The 27,553-nt window shown below is 35.0% G+C and overlaps 1 protein-coding gene across 5 annotated transcripts in view; it reads right to left on the bottom strand.

Annotated features, from left to right (window-relative positions):
* LRCH1 (leucine rich repeats and calponin homology domain containing 1) overlaps window positions 1-27,553 on the bottom strand; it is a 125,462-nt gene that overhangs the window by 28,900 nt on the left and 69,009 nt on the right. For 2 of the 5 annotated variants that reach the window (XR_011339439.1, XM_069881152.1), the window contains exons 4-16: window positions 25,391-25,496; window positions 24,751-24,887; window positions 23,506-23,633; window positions 21,412-21,496; window positions 17,235-17,340; window positions 16,083-16,195; window positions 12,383-12,450; window positions 11,295-11,381; window positions 9,053-9,089; window positions 8,253-8,366; window positions 6,175-6,222; window positions 4,942-5,014; window positions 139-246 (exon numbers count right to left, since the gene is read on the bottom strand). Coding sequence is in view for 2 of the 5 variants with exons in the window: in XM_069881152.1 (XP_069737253.1) it covers window positions 139-246; window positions 4,942-5,014; window positions 6,175-6,222; window positions 8,253-8,366; window positions 9,053-9,089; window positions 11,295-11,381; window positions 12,383-12,450; window positions 16,083-16,195; window positions 17,235-17,340; window positions 21,412-21,496; window positions 23,506-23,633; window positions 24,751-24,887; window positions 25,391-25,496 (1,210 nt within the window). In the remaining 3 variants the exon portion in view is untranslated. The remainder of the gene's footprint in view (window positions 1-138; window positions 247-4,941; window positions 5,015-6,174; window positions 6,223-8,252; window positions 8,367-9,052; window positions 9,090-11,294; window positions 11,382-12,382; window positions 12,451-16,082; window positions 16,196-17,234; window positions 17,341-21,411; window positions 21,497-23,505; window positions 23,634-24,750; window positions 24,888-25,390; window positions 25,497-27,553) is intronic. The other 3 variants (XR_011339444.1, XM_069881159.1, XR_011339443.1) reach the window with 2 other exon arrangements.

Raw genomic sequence — 27,553 nt, 5'->3', positions numbered from 1 at the left:
AGCGCATCTTCTGAGTTATTTAGTCTTATAAACACCTCTTAAAGAGTACCGTTTTTCACCCTTAGCCACATGGGGCATTTGCCTTATATTCAGGTTTCTGAAAGAACAAAGTTAATAAATCATGTACGGAACACCTACCATTGTCACTGTCTCCTTCAGATGGGATACTGTAGCTAAAGTTGTCCCATGTTTGTGCCTGTGTAAGTGTGTTGAAGGAGATAGGAGGAAGACTGTGGGATGGGTCTGCTGGAGGGGAGTGATAGCCCGTCCAACCGTGGTGGTATAAGGACCAGAGGGGAGAATAAAAGGGGGCAGCAGCATTTAATATATGGCATTAGGATTGTATGGTAATGACAAAGATGTAATTCAAAGGTGATTAATACAAAATGTGTCATTTTTGAGAAAAGAATGAAAGATGGTGCAGAATAAAAAGAATGAAAAGTTATATGTTAGTACTTGCAAATCATACATTATGCGCAGTTAAGGCTGTTAAGCTTAGCAAGATCATTGTAACCATAACACTTCACACAACTTGTTTACAAACAAGTTTTAAGAAAAAGTACCCATAGATTTTTACATCACTGCCTGACAAAAACCTTGAATCTGTGAATTAGAGAGTAAATGTAACAGTTGTGAAGTTTCAGCAATGAAAAGTTCAGAGACTAAGCATTTTGGTACTTTAGTACCTATGTAATAAGAACACTTCCACCTCCAAAGACTAAGAAAACTTATACATCCATATAAAAATATTTTTACATTTCCACTTCCTAACTGATTTTGATAAGTAGCCGCTACATAAATATGTTCTGTAAGTACACAAACTACAAATGTTTTCCTTCTGGTTTATTTCACTTAATAGTACACACAGCACTACTGCTATTTCTTGCCAACTCCCTCAGCAGTAGGTCCAAACCTACAATGTGGCCAGCATCCTAGGAAAGTTCTGGTCCTCCACAACTTTTACGGACTTTCCAGGGGCAAGAACAGACTTAAAACGCCTCCAAAAGATGATCCTGAGTTTGCACCACAAGCCTTGGCAAACCTGACCTGCAGACAGTCTTCTAACAAGCACAGATTCAATAATGATCCAACTGGGCTCCCTAAACCACATAAAATTGCACGTTTCCGGAAGCTGCAGAGTCTGGAGACTATTCACCAGACGACTGTAAGAGCATGCCATGCCAACAGCTCATGACCACCTATCAACTCACTACAGCAATACAGTTCCTGTTCTCTATCCACTCTGCCTTCTCCCCTTCAACTAGTCCTGACAATATCTCTTATTTGCGTCCCTCAAATCCTTCAGCGGACATTCTTATTCCTTCCTCAGAACATCTGCTCTGCACTTCTGCCTCCTGAAATAACTGTGGCAAGGCTTTCCCGCTCAAGCTTCCCTCAAACCTCCATTCTACGCTGTCACAGAACTAGTCACTGATATCCCTAAAATATCCCCTCCCTGCTTCTCTTCAGCACATTATCCTTCCTTTCAAAGCTTCCCACTGGTCTCTTGTTTTCCAATACAGAATTTAAATCTCTCCTCTGCCCTTTGCAATGTCACTCCTTAGAGAGTTTTTCCTGTATTTGATCACAATGTTGATTACCACTTCCACCACAAAAATTATGAACTCACTAATTTCTTGGTTTCCTACACATATTTCCTTACTTTATCTACTGAATCCCCCACACCAGCAACATTCGTGCTCCTCAAACTAAACCGGAGATTATGAACTACAACAAGAACTTTACAACAATCACTTTCAACAATGAGCAGCACTCTGAACATTGTAATTCATAAGTTGAACACAAAGAGTTTAAATTTACTAAATTCATTAACTATTTTAAGTGGTTCCTTTTCAGAGAGCAAAAGCACTTCCCAAAAGCAAAACTATGGTTCTAAGAAAACCTTATTTATTGATTCTTTTCAATAGTAATTTTTTTTAGGTTTTTAAAATTAATGTGAGTTTCAGAAGCCCATACCTGTATGAAAATATTTAAAATAAAGGAGGAACTATTCCGAAAAAAATAAGAAATCTGCTCTCTTTTTACCTTCTGTGTAAACATCTGAGCCTTGAACAAAAAAAGTCAAGAAATCAAAATACATCTATTACCTTTCAAAATATTTTCTTTGGGCACCATATCAGGCATCAGATACGATTTTTTCCAATGTTTTGCCTAGCTTTAAAATGAAAGAATAGAAGGACCTTCAGTCCTGAACACATATCAGCATGTATTAACACAGAAATTTAGAAGTGGTTTATCCTCTGGAAGATTCCATGGGTAATTCAAAAAAAAAAAAAAAAAAAATGGAATCCTTATCAGAAGTTTCAAAAAGTTTACTTTCACCTTTCCAGAAATCATTATGAAATGATGAGATGGGTGAAGTCAAATAGAAAGCAACATTCATTTAAAATAGATGAAAACAAACATAATGAATATAAGCCCTCAAGTTTCAGGAAGGTATGGTTGCATATTTTTTCATTGAAAATTTGCGATTTTTTTCCCAGAGAACAATGCACACTTTAGTTAGAACATTTTAGCGTTCTTATAATCTTGCACTCAGATTTAAAATATTTATAGAAGCGAGTAAATTCTAATGTAAGCTCTAATGAAGTTAAGTAGGTAAAACTCATTTCCAATTTCCAATGAGTTTTAAGGTTTCCCATAAGGCCATGAAGAACTTACATGAAAAAAGCTCTTAAAATAAACTACAAACTGAGCTGAAAAATTTTCCTGAATCACAGAATTGCTGGACTCCTAGACAAGCTCAGTTCCAGGGCAAAAAATCAGCATATAATTAACCAGCACAGGTTCAGACAGTGATAGGATGGTTCAAACTCACACAAAACATCACGAAATTTTAAAGGAGACACAGTGAAGAAATTAGAGACATGGCAAGCTAACCAGCTTTACTGGGAAACACATGCAGGATTCACAAAAACATCAGTACTTTCAGTCATGTACTACTACATTCTGTAAATAATTCCTACATGTTAGCAAAACAAATTGTAATACTACTTTCAGAGTAATTCTAGGGTGGGAGCAGAAGAGGAACAACATGCAGCTTCACTACTCCTTTGTAAGGTTTCATCTTGGCACATTGTGCTAAAGAGCTAATATACTACTCTTTTATCGGAAGTCGGACCTAAAGTTTTACTGTTGTCAGATTTCCCTGTCTTATCATGGTATAAACTTAAGGTAACATGAGTGAAACTGCCTGTGATGAGGTGAAAGACTGTACAGTACTGGCTCTAGGTTGGTGACTCTGTAGCGTACGATATGGAAAGGAAAACATATTATCAAAGTTTCTGCAACCCATAGCTATGACCAGAAGACATTACTATACTGACATACTCAAAGCGATTCAAATATATCATAGAATCATAGAATAACCAGGTTGGAAGAGACCCACCGGATCATCGAGTCCAACCATTCCTATCAAACACTAAACCATGCCCCTTAGCACCTCATCCACCCGTGCCTTAAACACCTCCAGGGAAGGTGAATCAACCACCTCCCTGGGCAGCCTGTTCCAGTTTCATTCCAATATGAATTGGAATTGGTACCGTGCAGGAAGTCAGAGTAGAGCCAACTGACATTGGTATTTAATCAAGTTAAGCTGCCTTTGCATTCACACATCCTTGTCCTAATGGTGTTATCACAACGTTGCCACTGGACTGTGCAATATTACTCAATGTTTCATTTTTTTCCCCAAAACATGAAAGGACTTTTAACTACCATTTAACCCATACTTTTAAATATATATAGAAACAACATCATCTCTAAAGATGATGTATCAGAACATACAAGAACAGAGCCAGAGTTTAACAGTCCAGCAAACTAAGAATTGTAGGTGAACATACCTGTCAAACTGTGTAGCATATCTAAATAAGAAATATTCTCTTCATGAAACACGGTTGGTTCAATATCATTTCCTTGCTCTTTTGAAACATTTTTTAAAAAATGAATCTATGGGTACAATTTCTTAAACACTGAAATGTGAAACTGCTGCTATTATTGCCAAGATATTTTGTTCTAGAAACTACAAGCTTGTAGTGGTTTACCAGCATTTGACTAAAAGCATTTGTGGTGAATGCAAGAAACCAGAATTAGTAGTAGGACGCTGAAACATAGTGAAAAATCTGCATATTCTTTAGAGGTGATGCAAGATAACATCAATATTGCCTACCACAGCACACAGAAGATACAAGCAGAGTTTAGTCCTGTAGCTGATCCTGTTCCTAAAGAAAGCTGTTATTAAAGCCCCCAAACACATCAATAAGGCTTTATGGGGATTTTTTGTTTGATTGTTTGGGTTTTTTAATATATAAACTGCTGCTTGTTAAAAGATGGATGGTTATGCAGATTTAGTGCATTGCAAAGTCATTAAACTCAGCTGCTGGCTGAAGTAAACATCTGATCTTCCTATAATGGCTGATCCTTACACAAGCATAACCACTGAAAGGCTCATTACAATGAGCAATTTTCAGAGCAATACATAAGCATTTTTCAAAAAAGTCTAATTATATATATAGTCTAATATATTATTCAACAAAATCTAAACTGTATCACTACATACTAAGTAAGCAAAATTCATACTTCAATTATTATGTTAGCACAGATTATATGTATGTATACATGTATAAAATGTGTATTTATATACATAAGCACATTTTAATACATACATATAATTTTATAAAACACTTAATTTAGTAAAGGATGAAAACTGATCCATATATAATGTGCCAAATACGCACTTGTCATAAATTCAACCTTGATTCAAACCTAGAACCTTAGAATGTCCTAATCTTCTTCTAACTTTGTACAGAAAAATGCTTCATCGCTGCCTTCTTAAAGGGTAAAAAAAAATACAAACATCTATTAATAACAAAGATGTTTAAAAAACGGTATACACAAATTGGTTAACTTTCTTTCCCACATTACCTGATCGTGGCTTCAATCCAAAAGGGATTGTGGTGTTTGTAGTAGGAGACATTGTCGGACTTTTACCCTTGTTCTGTGTAATTCAAGAACATAAATCTAAGTAAGTTTTGCATAAAATGCAAAAGTTAACAATACTGCATGCAACAACTACATAATCTGATCACAATATAGCCTCAAATCTATATAGCCTCAATTCTGTCCTATTTCTTTGCTGGAAAGATGAGTTTCTGACCAAGGACTGTTATTTATAACACCTAGTTATAAATAAGCTCAATTATTTATCAGTTTTCTCCCATGTAATCGCTTGGTTCCATCAAGCATACATTTTTCTGGTATAGTGCATTCTGAAAAACGAAGCCAAGATATTTTTCCTTATATACACTTATTTCTTTCATAGAATTAATTACCACTCTGCATGGTATTTTCTATGCAATCCTGAATTTCTGTCTAAAAAGCAGGAAAGGGGAAATAAAACGTACACCTCAGAGCAAGATCACCCTTGAGGCCACATGAGGTTAACACCTGCAGCAGGATGAAACGGTGTGGCGGCAAACAGGAGAAGGTGAGGTATAATCACCATACCACCAACGGTAACACAGAAAAAGTCTTATAAGCAGTCTCCACAATGGGACTCCTATTTAAAAAGTGGTTCCTCAGGGAGCCAGGAACTATAGGAGTTCCATCGCCAAGACTAGTGGAAAGTGGGCGTGTGCTCATGAATTTGCAAGATGCTCATATGCAGTGAAGAGGGAGAAGCCCCCTGTACACAAAATAGGAAGGGGGAAAGTCTCTATAAGGAGCTCCATACAGCTTAATTTTTCAACTTTCTGCTTAGTATGCACTGTGAAAGCAGTAAGCTCAATAAAATCAGACTCCTCGCTGAAAATGAGATCTAGGGCATGACATAACCGTGCAAAAAGAAACTGCACTGAAATAAATAGAAACCCTTGTGCAATGAGGAAGAGTCAAAGAAAGAAAATGTTGCAGACAGAATGAAATGTAAAATAATTAAATGCTCATACTAAACTACATAACTTAGAAACAATCTTATCAGAAAATGTATTTTTATACCCTAGTAAATTCATGACAGGAATAAACCATAGGCCAAATAAACCACACAGCCATTACTGTTGAGCTTAGTTGCATTTTATGTGATACTCAACAACAGGTTTCATTTAGTATATGAACCCATCATATAGAACATGAGACACACAAATGGCACTGCTGTCTTACCTCACTGCGAGAGGTTTGTCCACTTGTATTCCAAACAATTAGATCATTCTGCATGGTTGGAAAGGAGGAAAAAAACATTTCAGCAACCGTATTAGGGATGCATCACAACAAGGTATTTTATTCATGATACACTTTTTTTTTTTTTCACTGCAACAATTAATTATCACAAATAATAAACACCTTTACAGCTAGTTGAACATTATTTTAAAAACTCATGTGGATATTATTTGCACATATTTGTCATTCATAGTATCAATCTTAAGTAATCATAACTGCATGTATAAGGTTTTAATGTTTGTTGATTCAAATGCAGTATCCAATTTAATTTCACAGATTCAGTGATTAAATTATCACCAAGAATTTAATACACAAATATAATTTTTAGAATAAATTTCAAGAGAAGCATTCTGCAAGCAATCCATTTTATAATAACAATAAGACATACCTTCTTAGCACTTCTGCTATAGTTAATTGGAAACGTGTAAGTCATTAATAAGTATGAAATACATTCTTTAATTCTGCATCAATAATAACTCAGTAGAAACAAAGCTGGCATAAGTAAAACCAAATTATAATTAAATTAAAAATGATTTCCTAAGAGCCATTTTTTAAAACTGATAAGAAATGTAAGCAAAAAGAAAAGACAACGCGTGGTTCCAACCGTCACAGAGCTTTCCAAAAGTAGGCAAGATAAGAAGGAAGATTATATACCCATCTTGCTTCGTGACCTTTCTTGACTACTTTTCAAGCTTAAAGAAAAAAAAAACAACAGCTTTGAGCACTGTGGTGCACAGGGACTATGTTCTTGTGATAGAACTGCTAGTTATGCTTATACTGCAGGTCTAATCTCTCTCGTAGCACGTAAGCGACTACTCAGAATTTTAAACTTAAGCTAAATTGAATTTATTTAGTAACACAAATGCTTACTGCACTACACAGAGTGTACCACAGTTAGAAACTTGCTCTTGCAAGATGTGTTCCCATTTCATGGAGTATGCCTAACTGCTTTCACCTGCATCACAGCCCCAGATGGGCTCTTAAGAGGCATTTAGGAAGATTTATTTCTACTTTTAAAATGTTCTTAAAAGTGAAATCAGAAGTGTCATTGTTAAACGGGTTCATCAAAACACAGAGACCTCAGAAATTTTGACAACCAATTACTCTTATCTGTTAATCTCAGCAATGTGGCAAGAACTGCTCCAAATAAAGTGTGGTACCCTCAATGCATCACAATGTAAGAAAAGAGATGAACCAGCTCTTTTTTTTTTTTTTAATTTGATGCTTTAAAGAAAAAAAAAGACAGACAAATTATGACTAACGAAGTCACAAGGATATTATAGTAACATTCTATGGTAATGATGTTTATACACAAGAATACTTCAAAATAATCAAGATAAACCAGATTAAATCTATGTCTGGATAAGACAGACCATATTAAAGATACTATTGATATAGACAGAACCTTAGGCAATTTTGTTCTCACAGTATTCTTACAAGAGCAGTCACAAAAATCTCTCTACAAACAAGTTCTGAAGTAATAACATAGGTGACAAATATTTAAATTAGTTTTTTCATAGTTCTTTATTTTTGGATCATTGCAACATACACAAAACTTAAAATATTTTTGACGTTTTAAAACTATCATTGTAACCTATACTCAGTCTATTTGTAATCTTAAACACAGTAAAAATATTGCTATTAACAAAATCTAGCAGCTTATGTAACTAGAAGATTATCTGGGGTGAGCAGGAAGAGGAATCAAATGTTGCATTTTATTGAAGATCTAACTTTGAGGTGACTTATTTTTTCTAGGGGAATGCAACCACTGCAGCAACTGTAGTTTTTATTGGAAGAAAAGACTTACAATGTCATTAGATCAATTTCTTTTCCCGATAGATCTTAATCAACTTCTCCTTTACAGCCAAATCTAGAGGCTCAAACAAAAAAAAACCCAAAAAAAACCCCAAAACTAAATCCCAATAGGCCTAAACCCACTGTTACCTTCACACGAAAATTGACAGAATGTAATAATCCATCCCAAACGTTTTAACATTTACTGCATCTAGACACCTCCATACCTGACTCGATGACCATTTTTCACCCTGTTCACAACCTCTCACTTCAGCCTTTGCTTTCTCCATTATCAGCTCCCTCCTCCTCTGAAATTCTAGTTCCTTTTCAGTATTTTCTCTCTGTAAGACACATAGGTTTTTAGACTGTGTATCACTGGAAACAGAACTATACATTTTTCTGTATAACATGATCTCAGAAGTATTTCTTACAAATACTATGATGAAAAGCAAACAAAGAAGTATGTAGATACTATATACTTGCAGGTCCAGTGCTAAGGGGTAGATAATGTAAATCTAAACAAAGTATTTCATGAAGAGTATCAGTTCACCAGTTAGGATACAGATCGAATACTAAGCAGCATATATCACAATGTAGAACTCTAAACCATACCTTTATATACTCTCTGTAACTACAGCAACAGTGCTCTGGGAAAACACTAATATTTAGTTTATTAAATATTCTGGGGTTATCTTTAATGACTGCACTGTTCTCCTGCACTAGAAGGGGGAGATAGGGAGGTGGGATGGTAGACGAGTACGTATAGCTGAGTAATGGCCTGGCATACATGAAAGTTGTACGCAGTGGGGTGATGGGATGACTGACTGATAAATGTTATATATAATACATACACATACAGAAATATTAAAACAATTGAATAAAAACTTTAAGCAATCATTAGTTTTGCCCTTCAGCCTACTATATTTTTCCCTTCCCAACCTGGTAGATTAATGATTGTTAAAATTGCTAGCTTATTTCCTGTGTTTTCCCCTCCAAATATTTTGAAAAAACATAGATGTTAACATACCTGACCAAGGGAAGACATCTCCATCTGCATTTGACCGCTGTGTATAAAGATAAACAAATGCAAGTATATAATTCATTGTGTAGAAACTCGAATACAATGGATCTAAAAAATTGCATTATTTTTTCTAAAAGAGGTAGATAAACACACTTTACTGGAGACTCCTGAAATTCTAAAGCTGTTGCTGGTTCCATGGGATACAGATTCACACCACTGCTCTCAGAAATATCTATGCTTAATCTGCAAGGTTTGAAATAAATATTGCACTGGGGTATAGTTCTGGTAACTATTTTGTTCAGTTTTTAGTTTAAAACAAATGGATATATACTTTTACATGGTTCTAACCCGCTCAGTGTTATCTCTTAACACCTTTTTGAAATGCCTCCTGATGCTTCACTCTCACCAGTTCAGTTAAAGCACCCTTAATGCTTTCCTCGGCAAAATGTCACTGAGCAATGGCTTGTATCAAAACAGAAGGAACTGTTTACTACCAACAACCATGCCATTATCTAGAAGACAGTAGATTTCTGTATCAAACTTCTAGCATCCCCTGTTCCAACAGAAGTCACAGCCCTGGTAAAATATTCAAATTTAATTTACAGTGGATGAAAAGAAAGCAGAGAAACAACAGACAATAATCTGAAAGAAAGCAGTGAATATATGAAATGGAATATAGGGATCCAAAACAAACATCTGATAATACTGAAAAAGGTTGAATGAGGATTTTTTTTTTTGCCTTTGCAGAAGTGAAACATTCACGTGCACACAGGGTACGGAGATGTGAAAATGCAGAATACAAGGGCAACAGTAACCAGACAAGTGTTTTCCAAGTTTAACAGTCACATCCATTAGCAAAAAACCCTTCCAACTGATGTGCTCATCACTTAACTCCAGTCAGTGCATGTCTGGTGCACCAGCATCAACTACTTTTTCAGCCCTTACTGTGGTTTCTCCTCCTAACTCCTAAATGGCCTTCAGTGTAAAGTAAGAATAATTCTGGGAAGAGTTAGTTACTTCACCTACGTTATCCTCACTAGGTGATCAGAGATATGTTGATGCACAAAGGAAACAACATTGGAGAATTTATAAACCTAGAACATACTAGGTATATTAGTTCACAGAAACTACAGGAACTAAAAAGCTTTCCTAATTTGGATCACTTTTTATTAAGCAAAAATACCTGTGATTCAGTAATTTAGTGTATGACTCAAGAATTCAGGTGCTCTCCATATGATTCAAAATAAAGCCAGATATTTATCTCTCTAAAAATACTAACAGCGGTGAATTTCTGTCCTAACAAGTACAAAGGTCTGAAATGGGAAAAAGTGATATCAAAACAGGCATTTAAACTAAAGAACAGTGTAGTCGCAAGAACAAAATGTTATGGTGAACCGGCCGAGGGGGGAAGGAAGGAGAAACAAGGATAATTAAGGTTGGAAATGACAAGGAAGATTCTAATCTTCAGAGAAATGAAGCTGTAAACCACAGATATAATGAAGAAGAATGAGTTAGTTTTGAAATGAACTTAACCCACTTCTGAAGGTGATTACACAAAGAAAGGTATTACCAAGCATCCAGACAGAAATACCTACAATATTCTTGTCAGTCCTTTTCAGTACACCAAGCATTTATTTTCCTTTCAATACTTATTCCTTTGTTTATTCACAAATCCAGAGTCATTCTACCTGACTTTGGCTATTTAAAACAGGCCCCTAAATTAAAAAAAACCTTGCCTTCTACGGGGAAATCTAAACTTTCACTAGCTACCTCTTCCTCCTTCTCCTTTAATTTCAGAGGGAGACGACAGACACTCAATTGCTAATTCAGGCACCTCCTTTATGTGCTCCATTGAACTGGGATGAAGCTGGGCAAGATGACCTCCATTCCCACGAAATACACCAAGCATGAATAAGTAGTCTATAGTCTCCAGAAAATGCGACCACCTTAGACAAAACTTCATAAAGTCACAGTAGTGTACCTGAGACTAATGGTTATAGGGTGTCTCCACCTCTAAAATTAGGTCTAACACATGAAGTCATTCTTAATTTACTAGGAATCTTGTTTAGATATGTGGAGAACACATAAGTTTCCTTCTTACCTAAGTGCCTCCTGAAAAATATCAGTATGCTAATAAAACACTTCATAACTCCATAGACTTCCAATTATCACTTAAAAAATAACTCCAAAGCAATTCACAAAGATTTTAAATACATTACATGAACACATCAGCTACTATAAAGCATACCTGTTGGGATCTTGTAATAAATCTACTGCTTCTCTGAGTTGTTCTATCATTGCTATATCAAGAACTTGTTCTTCTGATAAATTCATTCTATAACAGAAAAGAAAAGCATTCAAAAAAGTACAACAGCAATTGCCAAGGGCAGTCTGAATTTCAGTTCAAGAGCCGCATCTTCCAGCTGGAATGCAAAAATTATAGAAGGGAAAATCAGCACCTGTGCATAGCCTTATGTGCTGAATTTATGGAGTTTCTTCTGATAAAAATCTCTGGCATTTTGTCCTTAAAGCCCTCTAACCTAACACATACACATGCATAAACAAATATAATACACTAAAATTTTTAGTGTTCAATTAGACGGACTGACTTCTAAAATTGAAGATCTGTTTACTAATACTAGATTCATAAACTGCACTCACCACGTGTATTCTTTTAACATAAGTACTGAATACCAGCGTGTTCTCTTTTCAATATTTGTAATACTTCTTGCGGTTTAGAAATGCCAATAAGCCTCTTTCTGAAAGTACCTGTTCTTCTCTTCCTTCATTTTGTTTTTTTTTTTAAATCATCTAGGACTCCACTGTCTGATGAGTGACAACTTCACAGTACACTGTCACGTAAAATCTCATTGTCTTATGCACTCCCCTCAGCAACTGGTGCTCATTGGTTCTGCTCTTGTATTAAGGTGTATGAATAAATGCTTCAGGATTAAAATCATAACAAAAGAATGAAAAGACTAAGGGATTTTTCCTAATAATTTTTTTAAATGTACATTTAGATCCTACAAGTTTTGACAAAATCCTTTTTTACCAATGTCATTAACGTACTAAATACCAAAATATCTAAATAAAAGGCTTGCATTGTTATACGCAAAAATATTACAGCATTATTGATGCACATAGATTAATTAGCTGTAATATAAAATCTACTCTATTTGGCAATAATGCGTAAAACATTAAGTACAACCAAAGTGCAAGGCTCTGCTTCTGTCATGCCTCCAACTCCATAAAACTATTAACTGACCAGGAAATGCCAGTTCTGGTCAATCTAATTAATGGACATGGCTAATTACTTATAAATAAAAAAATACTTACATTTCGTCCGTTTGCCATTGTGCGTCCTCTTCTATTCTCAATAATTCATCACACTCTGCTGCTCTGCTCTGTAAGCACACGAAGTGGTATTGAGAACTGAACTATAAAATTAAGTAGGCAGATAAATTTTGCTTTCTGACTCAGGACTGACCTAATTTGTGTAACAGTTTAGGGTGGCTAGTTGAAGCAATCCAACGCTTCTGCTCTACTTATAACTCTACCCCCTTTTAAGATACTGATTACAAGATCTTCTACTCACTGTTCAGATTTTATTGAGGTCATTAGCCCTTACCCTCCTTCAACAGCAAAAAGAAAGTCAAGCAGTATGAGAATTCTTTATGTCCCAGATTTAACTTATGTCTCTCTGGTGTATGCAAACAATGCTTCAATTAAGCATGACTAACTCTCCTATTATTTGCTCTCTTACCACAGATTTGTTTACAGAGCAAGGAAATTCCAAACATGCAAACAGTAGCAAATACGTACTTCACCCATAATCATTAAAATTGTCAGATAGGAATCTTGTTAAGAGCCATGAATAACTTTTAAAAAAAACACATTAGAACAAAAACTGGTGTAAGAATTCATACCAGTCAGCCAGTTATTTTACATTCAATGCAGGCATAAATTAGAGCTCCTACCTCTAACTATGCAGTGCTACTTATTGGAAAACTTGACACTTTTATGCTTTCATTTGGTGCTTTGCAATTTTATTTTCTGTTTCATCTCAGACAGGCAGGAACACTGAAACAGTTCAGCTGCCAGTAAAGACAGAAGGTCTCTTAGTGGACGTGCATTAGTACTAGAATGGAATGAATAGCAGAAAACAGAGGCTTAGGCTCTTTTGCGTCATGTGTTTGGCACATCAGTCGCATCACCCCGTACCAATACACGCTATCCAACTCTGCCAGATGTGTCACTGAAGAGTGCACCAGCTTCTCTAACACTCCCCAAAGATGGCCCATTTCCCAGCAGAATGAAAAGCCATTCTTTTTTCTTTTTATTCTCCTTAGGTGAATGAAGTACACGATTTTTCCCATAAGAAAGGTACATATCATAAGATGACAAAAATGCAGCACTTATTCTATAAGGTGATTCTCGGTCTCTGAGCATAACTATGTAGATAAGATGAATAAAGCCATATAAATTAGGAATAACATTTGAAAAAACACAAAACCCTTCCAAGCCTCCTCTTTTGCACTTCAAGCTGTACTGATCTTATGCATGGTTTGGTTAACCAGGATTTCAAATCTAGAACACTATTCTAGTACATGGCTAAATATAAAACAAAGAACACAACAGACTCAGAAATCTGCACAAGAATGAAAATGCTCCCAAGTTCAAAATCCTGAGAATAACACGATTTACTACCAGTTCAAGTCACCAGTTGCTGATCCCACAATGTTAAGACAACATCAAAATTAAAAGGAATTAAACTGCTCACTCTGGCAATATTCTTGCACCGAAATTCAATACAGTAACCTCTATTTTACTCAACCAGTGTCCACAACACATTCTTGTGGGTAATGTCATCTTATTATTATAGAGGATATGGCCAACAGAAAAAGAAGTCTTCAAATGGTACACTACTGAAAATCAAGATGATGAAATGAGATGAGGAAAGTAAATACAAAGTACACACGTAATATAACATACAGTCAGCTTCAGATGTGTTTACCCCTTTGTCGGGGTGGATGAAAGTACTCTGTCCCATTTTACCCAGTTCATTCACCTCAAATGTGAGCCCCTGCTCAAAATTGATCATTCATCACTTTAACTATCTAAAAAAAAATTCCTCAAGCTTTTTTTTTTACTAGAAGAGTCACAAAAGAAAAAGCCAGTATAAGATAACCTGTATTGTCCTAAACACCCAGCAACTATAAATAACTTCCTAATAATCAACACTACTGAATTCACATTCATAGTTGTAAATAACAATAAATAACAAGCAACATGTATTTACTATGTAAATAAAATTTTCCATAACTGCATGCCTTCAGTAACTATAAAACGGAGAGAGCTGTCAGGTTTTATTTCCTTTGTTTTTAAATGCTACACCTCTGGCTGCCACCTCAGAGACTCTGCAATTCACTGACGAAAATCAGCAAGAGTTTTGTTGCTAGAAAAAGAAAAAAGGTTGCTCAAATAAAGAGATCATTGGCAAAACCCAAAGTCTGTTTCCAAGAAGCTGAAAGGCGGCATCCTTTCTCTTCCCACTATTAGTTCCCAGAACATTATTTCCTACGAAGGATTAAGATGGAAGTGATATAATGCCTCTTTGCACTCCTTAGGAATCTCAGTAGAAGAAAACCAGTCTAAAAATATCCATTTTACATAATCCTTTCTGGTCTATAAATCAAGTGGAGACATCACATTAACAGGGATGCTACAAAAACCTATTATTTCTCAAATACCTTTGCATTACAAAGGATATAGCAAAAGTATCCAGCAAATAAATTTTCACAGGAAAAAAAACCTCACTAGCTCAAAGTTTCTCTAAAATATTTCAAAAACTCCTCAGTCTACCTGACTACATTTAATTGATAAATTCATAAAGCAGTTCTTGCTATATAATAAAGCAAGTAATGTTCATAAGTTACCACACAACAGAAATCACTAATGATCCATAGTATATTTCTATGGATTCTATTGCAGCTTTCTCAGGTATTTATGTCTAGACATATTCAACTAAATCTAATGCCACAAATAAAAAAAAAATTAGTAAGCAACAATATGAATGGGGGAAAAAGCAACTTAAAAAAAAAAAAAAGCCACAGTAGAACAACTTCTAAAATGTCATTTGACAGCTCCCTGACAAGAAGCCCTATGACAGGAGGATGCCACACGACTCATAAGCAAGCACTCATTAACCATGGCAAAAGTACAAGATTAAAGTTTCTAACAGATAAAGCAACTACCTATGATATTTGTAACCAATAATCCAGAGCACCAGTGTCGAGTAATGAACATCTTAAGGAAACTGAACTGGCACACCCAGACCTTTACACACAAAAAGTCTGATAAGTATAATCTCAAGTTTCTTTTTGTGCATATCCTGTGTTTTCTTAAATACTTCATTATACACACATGTACGTTTTGTTATATACACTATTATTCAAATGCACTTCCCTATCACCTGCAGCATCTACAAAGCTCATAGCAGAGTCAGTATATACTTTCAAAATCCATCAAGAAAGGAAGTTGCCAAGAAGTATGTTCCTACAACAACAGATATTATTTTAGAATTGATATGATTTGTTTTATAGACCTCTCAAATTCACTATAGTTCTAAAACATTCAAGGAAATGTATTTTAATGCTGTAACATTACTTCATAACTTCAGCCACCACAACTAACACTTAAAGTCTTCTTGCATTTTACTTATATAACAAAGGCAAAAATTGCTCAATTCAAAACATAAAGGAAATAGTACAGAACATACTTATCATTTTTCTTAAGGCCTTAAACGTAACTAAAGAACTCTCACATAAAGGAGGTTATAGGTAAAATGACAACATAGATTAATTATACCAACTTCAAACCTACCTGTTTTTTTCTGCTTTCTCTACCTTTTGTGCCAATCAATATCAATTGTAGTCACTTACTAATTAAAGTGTCCACAATTTGTCATTCCTGTTTCCTCTATAATTACAAAAGTCGTGAAGATACTTCTCCCCACTTAAAATTGTCACAAACTTGCCTTAATGTAACTCATAAATTCAGTAGTAAGAGTATCCGATTCGTCAAACTCGCCTCCTGTTTCTCTTGACTTATCATTGACAATCAAGTGAGAAGATCCCTGATGGAAATCCACTAATAATAAAAAAAAAGAGAGAAGAATGATTTTTGGTGCAGCTCAACATTTGTTATTCAACGTAATTTAAGTGTACTAAATCGAAGAAAGCAAACCCAAAGTTTAAAATTCAAAGCATACTGAAAAGCTTGAAACAAGTTAAGACCTTTGCATTTTAACGAGTGATGCCAACGCATTTCAAAGTTGTAATAAGTCAATATCCTGGGCTCATACAGTTGTAGATCAGAAGCACCACAACAGGCATTGACGGAGTCAGTTTTGAACTACATCAACTATGTCTTGCCAGTTGCACCAACTATGTCAATACAGTTGTACAGCTAGAGTGTATTTTAGGACATTCAGGTACCCCAGCCAGTGACTTGCAGTTTAATATGACTTCAGAGTTTTTATGCTATAACAAACACTCAGCAGAACTCAAACCAAAAATTCAGAACCTTCAGAGCTTGAATAAAGCCTATGTCAATCTCTGCCTTAAATATACTACTTCCCAGGGTATGAGGTGGTAATAATTTTCTCCTTTGCTTGAAGCACTCTGATCCTCTAACTTACCCTCTTCAGTGCGCTAGCAAACACCATAAGTAGGATGCAATGCTTTTACTGTTTCACTTGGTATTCTACCAAATTCTCATGATTATCTCACCTGAAGTTCATTTAATCTACTATGTAATGGTGGGGAAAGGCTGATCTATTTATGTGGTTTCCACATGTAACTCATTGAGTTTGTCCTGCCATTTATCATTAATGCGTGCAGACCCTGGAGAAACATTGTTTATCAGTATGAAGATATAATCAAATAAAATTTAGATAAAATTAAAACTTCTTTCAAAATCGGAAGAGATTTAGTTCTTTCAAGGGGAAATGTTGACTTGGAAGAATAAGGCTTTATATATACATTAAGTCCTACTACATAAATGGAGTCTGCCTTTGTACAAGTTTGATGCTTGTTGGGCTGTGAATTTTGCAAACAGAATTTAATCTTATATGTAGAATGAGACAGAATTGTCCTGTATTTAACTTCCATTTTTTCTACATTCCAACCTTTTCTTGAGTTAACATGGTGACCTGAATCTTCCTTTACAACATGATCTTCTTCCATGATGTCTGACATTGGAACGTTGAAGCTGATAGTATCTTCATCAGATGGCTAAGAAGAAATAAGAGAAACGCTTGTTTCAGCTCAAACTAAGACTGATAAAAACTACATATTAAGAAAAGTGTTCACTAAAGAGTGGCAAACTAATATGAGAGAGGATATCAGAGCATCTAACAAGTCCAAATCCTGCTTCTGGGAAGCTGTAATCATTCTGAATACATCCTCACAGGAGGCTTGCCAAGCAGTACAACCTGTATTTTTCTACCTTTCCCACTGCACTAGTCCTCTCCTTGCAGTGACACCACTGCACTGTGCTGGTCTCAGCGTGCCTGCCTGGGGCAGCAGGGGCTCATTGGAACCACCAAAGTCTGCACGAAAACCAAGCCTCGTCCTGAATTTCCCTCCAAGACTGTTCCCCCTGCATTACCATACAGCTTGTTCATTTAATGCCTAAAGCATGCAAGAGAGCTTTATAGGCTGAGGCAGTATCTTTTATTAGATTAACTGGTAAAGCTGGAAAAAAAAGCACAAACTTTCTAGTAGCCTAGCATTCCTTCACTGGTTTAAAAGCTCATCCATTTCTGCAGCTGTATTAGTCTGTACATTAAAACACATCACTTGTATCTACAAGCTTTTGCTGCCTATGACTTTACAGACAGTGGCTACACAAAGAAATGCTGACACATAGTTTGTTTCATTTCCTTTAATATATATTTTTAAGAAAATGGTATTTCCCCATTTATCAGTTCAGCCTATTATAACAGAAGAGCTGCAATGGAATGTGAGATTGTTATATACCATCAGCCAATTCTACAGTCACTAGCTTCCAGCAGATTAATGCTGTTCTCACTACCTTTATACATTTATATCCCATGGAGAAAGTATTTTTTAAGGAGCTTTGCTCTTCAAAAATTCTTCAAAGATATATCTAGCCATTTCTGTTTGCCAAGAATACCCTGGACTTAACACATTTAGGAAACGCGGAGCACCACCAATGTTCCACTTTATGAATAGATCACATTATTAATTCTGTGAATTCACTGGCTGTATTCTTCTGCTTAAAAAGAAAAAAATCAAAAGTATGTTCAAGGGACTTGATAAAGCTTTATCAAAGTTAGGAAGCTTTCTAGTGAATTGTACTAAGATTGCAGTACTTCTTCTGTTAGTCAATTTGTAAAATAAAATTTACATTTTAAAACAAATTTTATTTTAAAATTAAACAAATTAGTATCTCAAATGGAAAACAAACAAACCACACTCCTAAGCACAAAACCACACATTCTAAGCACTAAAGACTTGTTCTTTTATAACCTGAAACAATAACAATCCAACAGCTAGTTAAAAAATGGAGACATGAAAAGTATAAATTCATTCAGACAACTGAGGTTACAGGGATGTTCATTCTCTTTCTTTCAGGCTGTCTCTCATTTGACATTTAAGCACTAAATTTGGTTACTCTAGATCAAAGATTCATGTTTTGTTAATTTTGCAACTATAATTTGAAAATACTACAGTAAAATGCTTCCATAGGCATTATTACAAGTTCTGACTACTAAAACAGGCAAGATTTTTTTTTTTTTTCTCAACAGAGTAACACACAACTTTTAGGAAAGTATTTTTGAGTGTTAGTGTGAAAAAAGCCACAGCCCATTCAGCTTGGAAACGGGAAAATCATTCCTTTAACAGACTACATCTCACTTTCAGGGCCTACAGAATTCTGCAATTGAATTTCCAGGTGTTTCCTCCCAGTATACCATGAAATAGAAACTATCCAAAGCAGCCTGCAATAACACAAAAGTATTGCTCCTTTATAGGCAAAATACTGTATCCCACTTCCTTGAAACAGTTTTAATTTAGCTATCAACAGAAAACAACAGACACAGAAGAATCAAAGTTATCTAACGTTAATTCCAACACAGAATTCAGATGACACATTTTGAAAGAATCTTCATGCATATTCTTGCTAGTAATGAAGTGACACTCTTGTGGGTAATAAAGCAGGGACACCATCTGGGTCTTAACAAGTACCCTCTTGTTCTAATGAATGCTAACTAAGGAAAAAATTAAGACCAAAGGGAGATGAAAAATGAGTTAAAATGCTACACCGTTCCTAAAAGATGAGGTAAAGGACTGCACTACTTTAAAGCAGAATTTGCTGTGATCAACTTTACAGCAACACTGCAAGTTATCTTTCACTTGAAGCACCCAAGACGACTGTAGCTCTAAACAACTGACCCTGTAACAACCCTAACAAGAAGCCAGGCAGAAATATGTAAGCTGTTCAGTTCGTCAAGTACTCCATCCTACATGTAGATACTCAAAGCTAACTAGCAAGCTTCCTAAAAATACAGTAGTACTCAAAACAAGTGATTAATTTAAGTTAGAAATTTTAAGCTACACAAATGCAAAATAGCAGTGTAGTATTTTCTATAAAAGAGCTGAAACTCAATAGCCACCAGCCTTCAAACTAAACTGTAGCTTGGTTTTGTCCAATAAATTCATAAAAACCCTCCAAAACATGTGTCTTCACAATGACTCAGTAATTTAATATTGTATCTAATAATTTAATGTTTACCTAATGTTTTATATGTAGATTTCTGACTGCAATTAACAAAGCATGTGAATTTGTACTCACAACATGCTAATACTTCCTGCATAATTCTCATGTGTAACAGGTACTAAAGGTCTCATCAGAAGGAAAACTAAATGATGAATTTACTACCAAAAGGATAACTGATCTCAGCATCTATTTTCTCCTCAACAATAAAGCAGTAGGCAGGTGGGGATGGAATGAGGAAATAGTTCTCATAAATAAAACTCTAACAGTTCAGTGTTGGTTGTCTTCAAAACATTTTTTTTTTTTGCAGCATACTTATGGCTACCTTTTCATTACAGGAAAAATGATCTGTTTTCTAAAGGCGTTATTTATAGCTAGAGGAAATTCTGGAATAACAGTTTCATTAACAAGCTAACTTGGCTTCAGGAAGTGTAAGAATGGCAAAACAGTTTGTAAACATATTTGAATGGACTACGTGCTCTTACAACCAGAGGGAAACTACTACAAATCTGGCTAGAAATCACACTAATTCTTCTTTACTTCCATCTAGCAAGAAATTTGCCCAAATACTTGGGAAATAGGGTTTTTTTTAAGTGCTTTTGTATTTAAAAGCCCAATCAGTGTTTAAATGAACTAAATTTCAATCTGCTTCTTGGTAACTACAAATTCAGTACCTAAGCTTCATTCAAACCACATTTGTTTGAAAAGCAACAGAATCTCTTGTCCTCAAAGGAGGACAGAAACACTAAAGAATCGGTGTAAAATTATTTTAAGTAGCAAGAAGCTCATTCTTTTACTGTGACCTGAATATTTCCCATTAGGTCAGACGTCAAATCTCATTATTTATACACTCCAGATAACACTGCTGAACTATATTGCAAATTATTTACTTATTTATCATTATTCAGTTCAACTACAACTAGATTCAGTGCTCTGTTCAGGTGAACAGTGTCCCAGTAAAAAGGCCTAGGAAAGTCAGCTCTAATACTTAGGACAACACTAGTCTCAGAAAATCATCCCTTCTCTTTGCTCAGCCAGACAACACAGTCAGAAAAAAATTCTGAAGGCTTATTTCTAGCAATGCCTGACCAACAGGGCACATAAACACACTAAGATCTGCAAAGTTTCTGAAGTTCACACACTACAACAAACTGCTGTAACCACAGCACTGCAGAACATAAAGGGACTGGGCACACCGGACGGTTAATTCCCAAAAGGCGTCATTCAGTCAGAGAGAAAATACATGAGGAGAAGCCAGGTCATTTATTTTGTTGGAAACAGCAGATACGGGTTCCGGTTTGGTCTTCATTCTCTAGTTACGTAAAGTGCCTGAAAACTGTAGTGAATTTTCACTATTGGTAGCTTGACCATGTGCAAGTATCTCACAGCCCTCTCAAGTCTCCTTTTAACGTTGTTCTAGCAACTTATTATCAAGAAATTCACGTCAAGGATGTGGTTGCACAGTTTTGATGGCTAAAAACATATTCACATTGTTACAGAGTTTAAAATATAGCCAGAATATGGGTGCTGGAAGGGGAGCTGGGCAAATATTTCAGGTAACTTACCTCTGTTGCCGACAAACGTTTATCACCATTATCACTACCAACACCTGAATCCGAGTCCTTTTTACTTGGGTAGATGTCATCAATGCTAGATGTGAATTAATAATAAAAAAAAAAAAAAAAAGAAAAAAAAAATCAATAAAAAGCTATCACACCATTCACTGTTAAGAATTCTACCCTGGTTTAACTTAAAGCAAAATTCCAACCAGTCTTAATGGTAGAGAGTGGAATAGCCCTCTATAGGGTTAAAAGTTACAAATTTGCAGTGTGAGGACAATAAAAACAGTAAAATAGGTCAGACAATCCTTAAGCTAACCAGCCTGCTAACAAAAACAACAGAAATCTGCTGTAAAGCTTGCTTTTGTCTACAAACAAGGTAAAAACACTTATTTACTAGCTAAGTAGCACAGAAGTGAAGTCATTCAGCCACCAGACAAACAACTAAACTAGCTGAACTTGAACAGGAGCCAACTGATTTAATTTTACCAGCAATGCATTAAAAATGAACTGATCTCTCCCTGCGAATTGAAGTAATTATTAACACAGAAACCTCCTTTTGGTACGTGAAAATAGATGCTGAAGGCTAGGTTTTTAAGAAAATGACTGTAATAATAGCAATTGCTCTCTCTTCTGGTTTCATTACCTAATATGACCTCTACTCATTTTAAAGTATGCAATTAGAGGCAATACTCTCATTAACTAACTTTTTTTTTAAAATAAGTTTTATTATCCTCACATTTGCAACCCTGAAAGCTGTAATCCCAAATTCAGATTGACACAGTAATTTAAAAATAAACTTTATCAGTTTTCACATAAATAAGGTAACCGATTCATCCTAATCTTAAATCGACTCTTATCAGTAAACACTGAGGATTTTGTGTTGAAACTCCCTATGGAAATCCTAAACAGGTTAAGTTTTTTTTCTTTAGAGTGTGAAGTTGTTCTCTAAAATAAAAATTTGATAATTATTGCTCTGTTCATTACCAACTGGTACCTACTCTGTACTACCCCCTTACCCTAATCTGTATGCTTCTATACTGACCAAAATGTCATACAGAACACCACACCACATTACAATCTATTTCCTTGTATAATAAAAAGAACAAACCAGAAAATCAGCAGGTGCTTTCCAAATGGCAGCCTTACTCTTTATCCTGGATTCTTTCCACCTTTGGCATTTATCTGATAAAAATTCATAAAGGTGTCTCTAAGCATGGATGGAGGAAAGCAATTTACCTGCAACCTTATCTAGATGATTGAAAGGGAGATTCCATAACAAACCTTTCTTTTCCCCCACCAGGGTTTTAGCAACAACATCTCTATTTTTATTCACATATACACTACATTTTTATTAAGTACTTGTCACCAAAGACAAGGCATTAATGTACTTTCACTCAGCGGTTATATTCTACTTCCCACGTAAGCAAAGGAAGAGCTGGCTAATAGCTGGTTTCCTATTGCTATGGAGATTCTCATAGAAAGGAGCTGCTTCCTATCTAGTTCACGTCCTTAAACCACAATACAAAATGACATTTCTTAGGAGTTTGATGCAGAACATTAAAGACGTTTTCATTCATTTTGCTAACAAATTAAAACATTTCACTTTAAAAAAAAAACCATAAAGACTCATGTGATTCTCTTTGCTGGATGGTCAAGCTTCTGTATGAACAATAAAAGCTTAAAACAACTATGTGACAAATACATAACAAGATTTAAATCACAAACCAGAAGAAATTACAACTCATTTAATGTGCTAGACTTACAAGAAAAGTCGAGCACCTAATGATACTACCATGTGAATTATTTCCAATATATTCCAGTAGTCTACTAGTGGATGGTTAGATATAAACCACAGTTCACTTCTAACATGCTGCTAAATTTAATCAGAACTGATTGTTAAAAATATTTTGTTTTAAACTCTCATAGTGGTTTCACCGAAATAAAATGTATTAAAGCAAAACAGATCTCTGTCCAAAAAAATACACTCTAAGTAGGAGCTAAACAAACAAAACTCTAGAATCTAAAGAGATAAATAGATTTATTTCACTTTGTTTGTAAGTATTACATGAAAAAACTACGCGAGATTTGCATACATACCTCTCTTCCACAGGCTGTGGCAAATGCTGTTGTTCTATGGCATTAAGATACAGTGAATCTGCTGTTTTAATCTGACAGGCCTGTACAGCCAGGTATTTGAATATATGCACTTTACCCTTTGTACAAATCTGTTAGACAAGGAAAAAAGTTAGATTTATAACTAGAATGACTTTTTATTCCAAACCTCACTTGGCGTAAAATTCCCTGAAAACCAATTCATACCATCACAATAGGCATCTTGTAAAGGAAAATGGATTTTAATTAATTTCTTTTCTTATATTAGTAAGAACTACTTCAATTATCTAATCACTTATCTATGTGTACATGACCTCAAGATAGTAAGACAAAAAACAAGAATGCATTCTACTTTAAATCCAAATGAGCTTCTCACTCAAAAAGAATTACAATAAAAAACATTGTATGGTCTATTAATAACGGTAAATGGAATATTTTTTTTCCAAATGTATTCAATAATGACATTCAATTAATCAGTCCTTTACACTCTTATTCACACTGGTTTTAGTAGTGCCCAAGCATCGTTATGATGCATTTCACCTACATTTTGTGCTTGCTGAAGCTTCTTCTGTATTTTTTGAGTTCAGGAGCAGCAGCATCACTGGTGATCAACGGCTGTTGATCAAGAGCAACTGTAGCTTTCAGAGACGTAGTTTGAATCTACTCTCTGCTAAGTCAAAACCAACAAATCTGTCCTTAAGCAGCAAGCACAGCTTCCACATATTTATCAGCATAGCCTACAGTTCAGCAGAAGACTTTGATTTCTTTATGTATAACAATCAATTATATAAACTTATACTATAAAGCAAAATAAATTTCAAACGGATTACGTTCTAGACCATCTGCGTATTTTTAAATTTAGTAGTAAATCACTGTATAACTTCTAAGGCTGGGCTCTTATTAACAGAGAGAAAATGTATCCAGGAAGTTTCTCACCTCTCTTTTCCAAAATTATATGCATATTCCCACATTAGGTTTCATACACAGACAGGAATGACAAAAATGAATTCCTGAATGGAAATCCTCTAGACTCATGTTGGCTGAAGTGGTGCATAGACTCATACACAGAAAACAGGTTATTTTCTATGTTTTACTTATATATCAACAACTAATGTCTGTGATGACTAAAGTTCAGAAGCTTGCAACTGCAGAAGATAACATTATATAAGCTGTAATTAGTTGCTGTCCACCAAATATTAAGGCACACTTTAAACTACAGATGTTACTTACTTGTGCTGGTGGAGACTGCAAAGGATTATTCTCAAGCAGTAATACTTGTAATTGCACCATCTTTCTAAAACAAATTGGAATCACAAGCACTTTATTGCAGGAAAAGTCGAACTTTACCAAGGGAAGCTGTACCAGTTCTGAAAATACCAAAAAAGAAAGAAGATGTTGTGTCTGTATTTATTTTTGCCATAAAATAACAAAATATTTCTAAATAAACATTATTCTGCATTCAAGAAAAACACAAACACAGGCAGGAACATGATTAATATTTACTCCACTCAGTACTGGAAAATGAAGAGAGCGTTATTTTAAAATGAATACTTAGAATTTTCACACACACACACACACACACACCCCGCCGAAATTCAGCTGACAGTTTCCATACAGCATTCACAAGTAATTACTTGTGCAACTTTGAAGATGCCTAGAATCATGAAGACAGTACATTCAAAATCCCCACATACTGTTATTTAGTGAGTACCACCAAATATTATATCCTGCAAACTCAAATGGAAGCAATTTGAACACAAATTACTACTTGTTAATCATACTTACTTACATGATTAAAAAAATAATTTCAAAATAGTAATAAAAAGAGTCACCATGAAGTCATTATGATTTTTTGTTTATTTGTTTTTACCTGGGGGTAAAACTTCGAGATAATTTCTTCTGACGTTCAGTTCTTTCAAAGATTTCAGCTGCCCTATCTGCTGTGGCAAAGCTGTGATTTCATTACAGCTGACATCCTACAGCAAAATACCAATAATAAAAATAATCAACTTTTGGTTCCTAAATGTTAAAGAATATAGATGTGAAAGTATGACAATCATCTATGTTCTCTCTTCACAACATAGAACCAGATACATGAGAAAATGTTTACACATTACCTAAAACCCAGAGTGAATTCTTATTTGGAAAAGAAGTTAATTTTGAAAGTTAATTTATTTTCTATAAAAACACTCAAACCCGTTAGCTTAAGATGGTCTACCTTGCTGTTCTTAATTTTTATTCATATCGAGAACTCAGTACCATGGTAATACAACCAAATATGTTTGGATGAAATGTAAAACTTCCAGTGTGTGGATCTGATTTTTTTAAAAAGGTTCTTGCTCGCCTGGAGTGAACTTATAAGCAAAACTTAAAACACCTGAGAGAAAACAACAATAGCATTCTGTAATGATGACCAGGAAATGCCTATACTTCATAGTCACACCAGACCGTAGGCCATAACAAAACAGAACAACTCGTTTGTTATTATACAGATATTCAACACATTATTGCAAAGGTACTTCTTAACTGTCTAACCAGGTTCTAAGTAGGTTTTGATGACTGAATTCAACTGGTTTAATAACCTCAATGAGATGTGAACCCATTCTTACTTCAGCTTTCCAAAATTAGTAACTGCTGTAAGCAACTAGTTTACATGCATCACTATTACTGTAATAAATACTATATTTTAATGCTACTGCTAACAAGACACTGCTACAAATGGGTACTAAAGATCAACTTCTTGGATTAAGTCAGTCTAAAATTAGATACTCTGCACATGCTAGCTATCATTTTTGTTGCCAAAATTGTCTATACTAATGTGAAAACAAAAGGACATTGAAAACTCTGCTTATATCCCAGGCAACCTGTAAATTTTAGTAATGTTGCGATTGTGCTTTCATTTCTGCATTAAGAAAAGGACAGTATTTCATGGTATTAGGGTTAAGTGAGTTAATGCCAAATTTTCCTGAATAGCTAAGAGAATACTTTAGGACATTAGCTCCTACTCTCTTGATTGTTTCAAATGCACTTATGCAGTATCTGGAAGCTCTTAGACTACAAAATTGCTAGAAGCCACTCAGACTTCCAAACCATTTCTTTGAAGACAGTTGCTTTAACACAAGTTAAAAGTATTACATTAATTCTCTACCTTCAAGCCTAAAAACTAGTTAATAAAAAATGATAGTAAAAGCCAAATGTGATCTGGCAGTGCTGCTGTCTATATCAGAGAAGTTTATTCTAAAAGAATATAACTGGTGCCAAAGCTTCTTTTCTGTGTCAAAACACACTCAGGAAATTATTTTAATTTTTAGACAGGGAAATTAAAAATCCCAGTTAATGAGTGCATCTTTTGCCCAAGTTACCATGAAGTATGGTTAATTGCACTGTTCCCAGACCATTTATTTCTAAAGCTTTACTGTCCTATTTTTAATTTACAGAGTTTAAACAACTTAATAATTAGATACTGAATTTTTAGAGCAAGGACTTTATATTTAAAGTCACCTTGTGGCAGAGAAACACTCAACCAAGTGCACTTAAGCACACACATCACAACAAATAAAGGAAAGATAGCATTTTAAAGTGGAGGGGAGAAGAAAACAACCCTGGCAGTGTGTAGCCTCAAAACCAAAGTCCACTTATAACCTTTCAAAATATCCTCAATAAGACTGATTTGTTATGACAGCATGTCAGCATTCACAAGATCAAGAGAGACAGTCCTATCTTTAATCCTAGTTAACACTGCAGCCCAACTTCTTTTTATTACTTTATTTGAACAGTTGTGGAAAACAAAGACCTATTACATTATTTCTAGTTACACTTGATCTTGACTGTTACTAGACTTCATAAGTGTGTACATGACAAGGACAGTGTTGATCCTTCCCATTAATTTGGCACTAATGGAAGCAAATGCCTCTGGTTTTCAAGCTATTAATTTTTGGGGAACTATGCAACCAGCAGTGTGGAACTTCACTTCATGGACATCTCCAGCCAACTGAAGTGCAAACACCTACTCAAGTTCCAAAGGGCTGGTGTT

The sequence above is a fragment of the Phaenicophaeus curvirostris genome, chromosome 1 (assembly GCF_032191515.1).
Source record: "Phaenicophaeus curvirostris isolate KB17595 chromosome 1, BPBGC_Pcur_1.0, whole genome shotgun sequence".
Classification (NCBI taxonomy): Eukaryota; Metazoa; Chordata; class Aves; order Cuculiformes; family Cuculidae; genus Phaenicophaeus; species Phaenicophaeus curvirostris.
The sequence above is the reverse complement of the archived record's forward strand: the minus strand, read 5'-3'. Positions and strand labels throughout refer to the sequence as shown.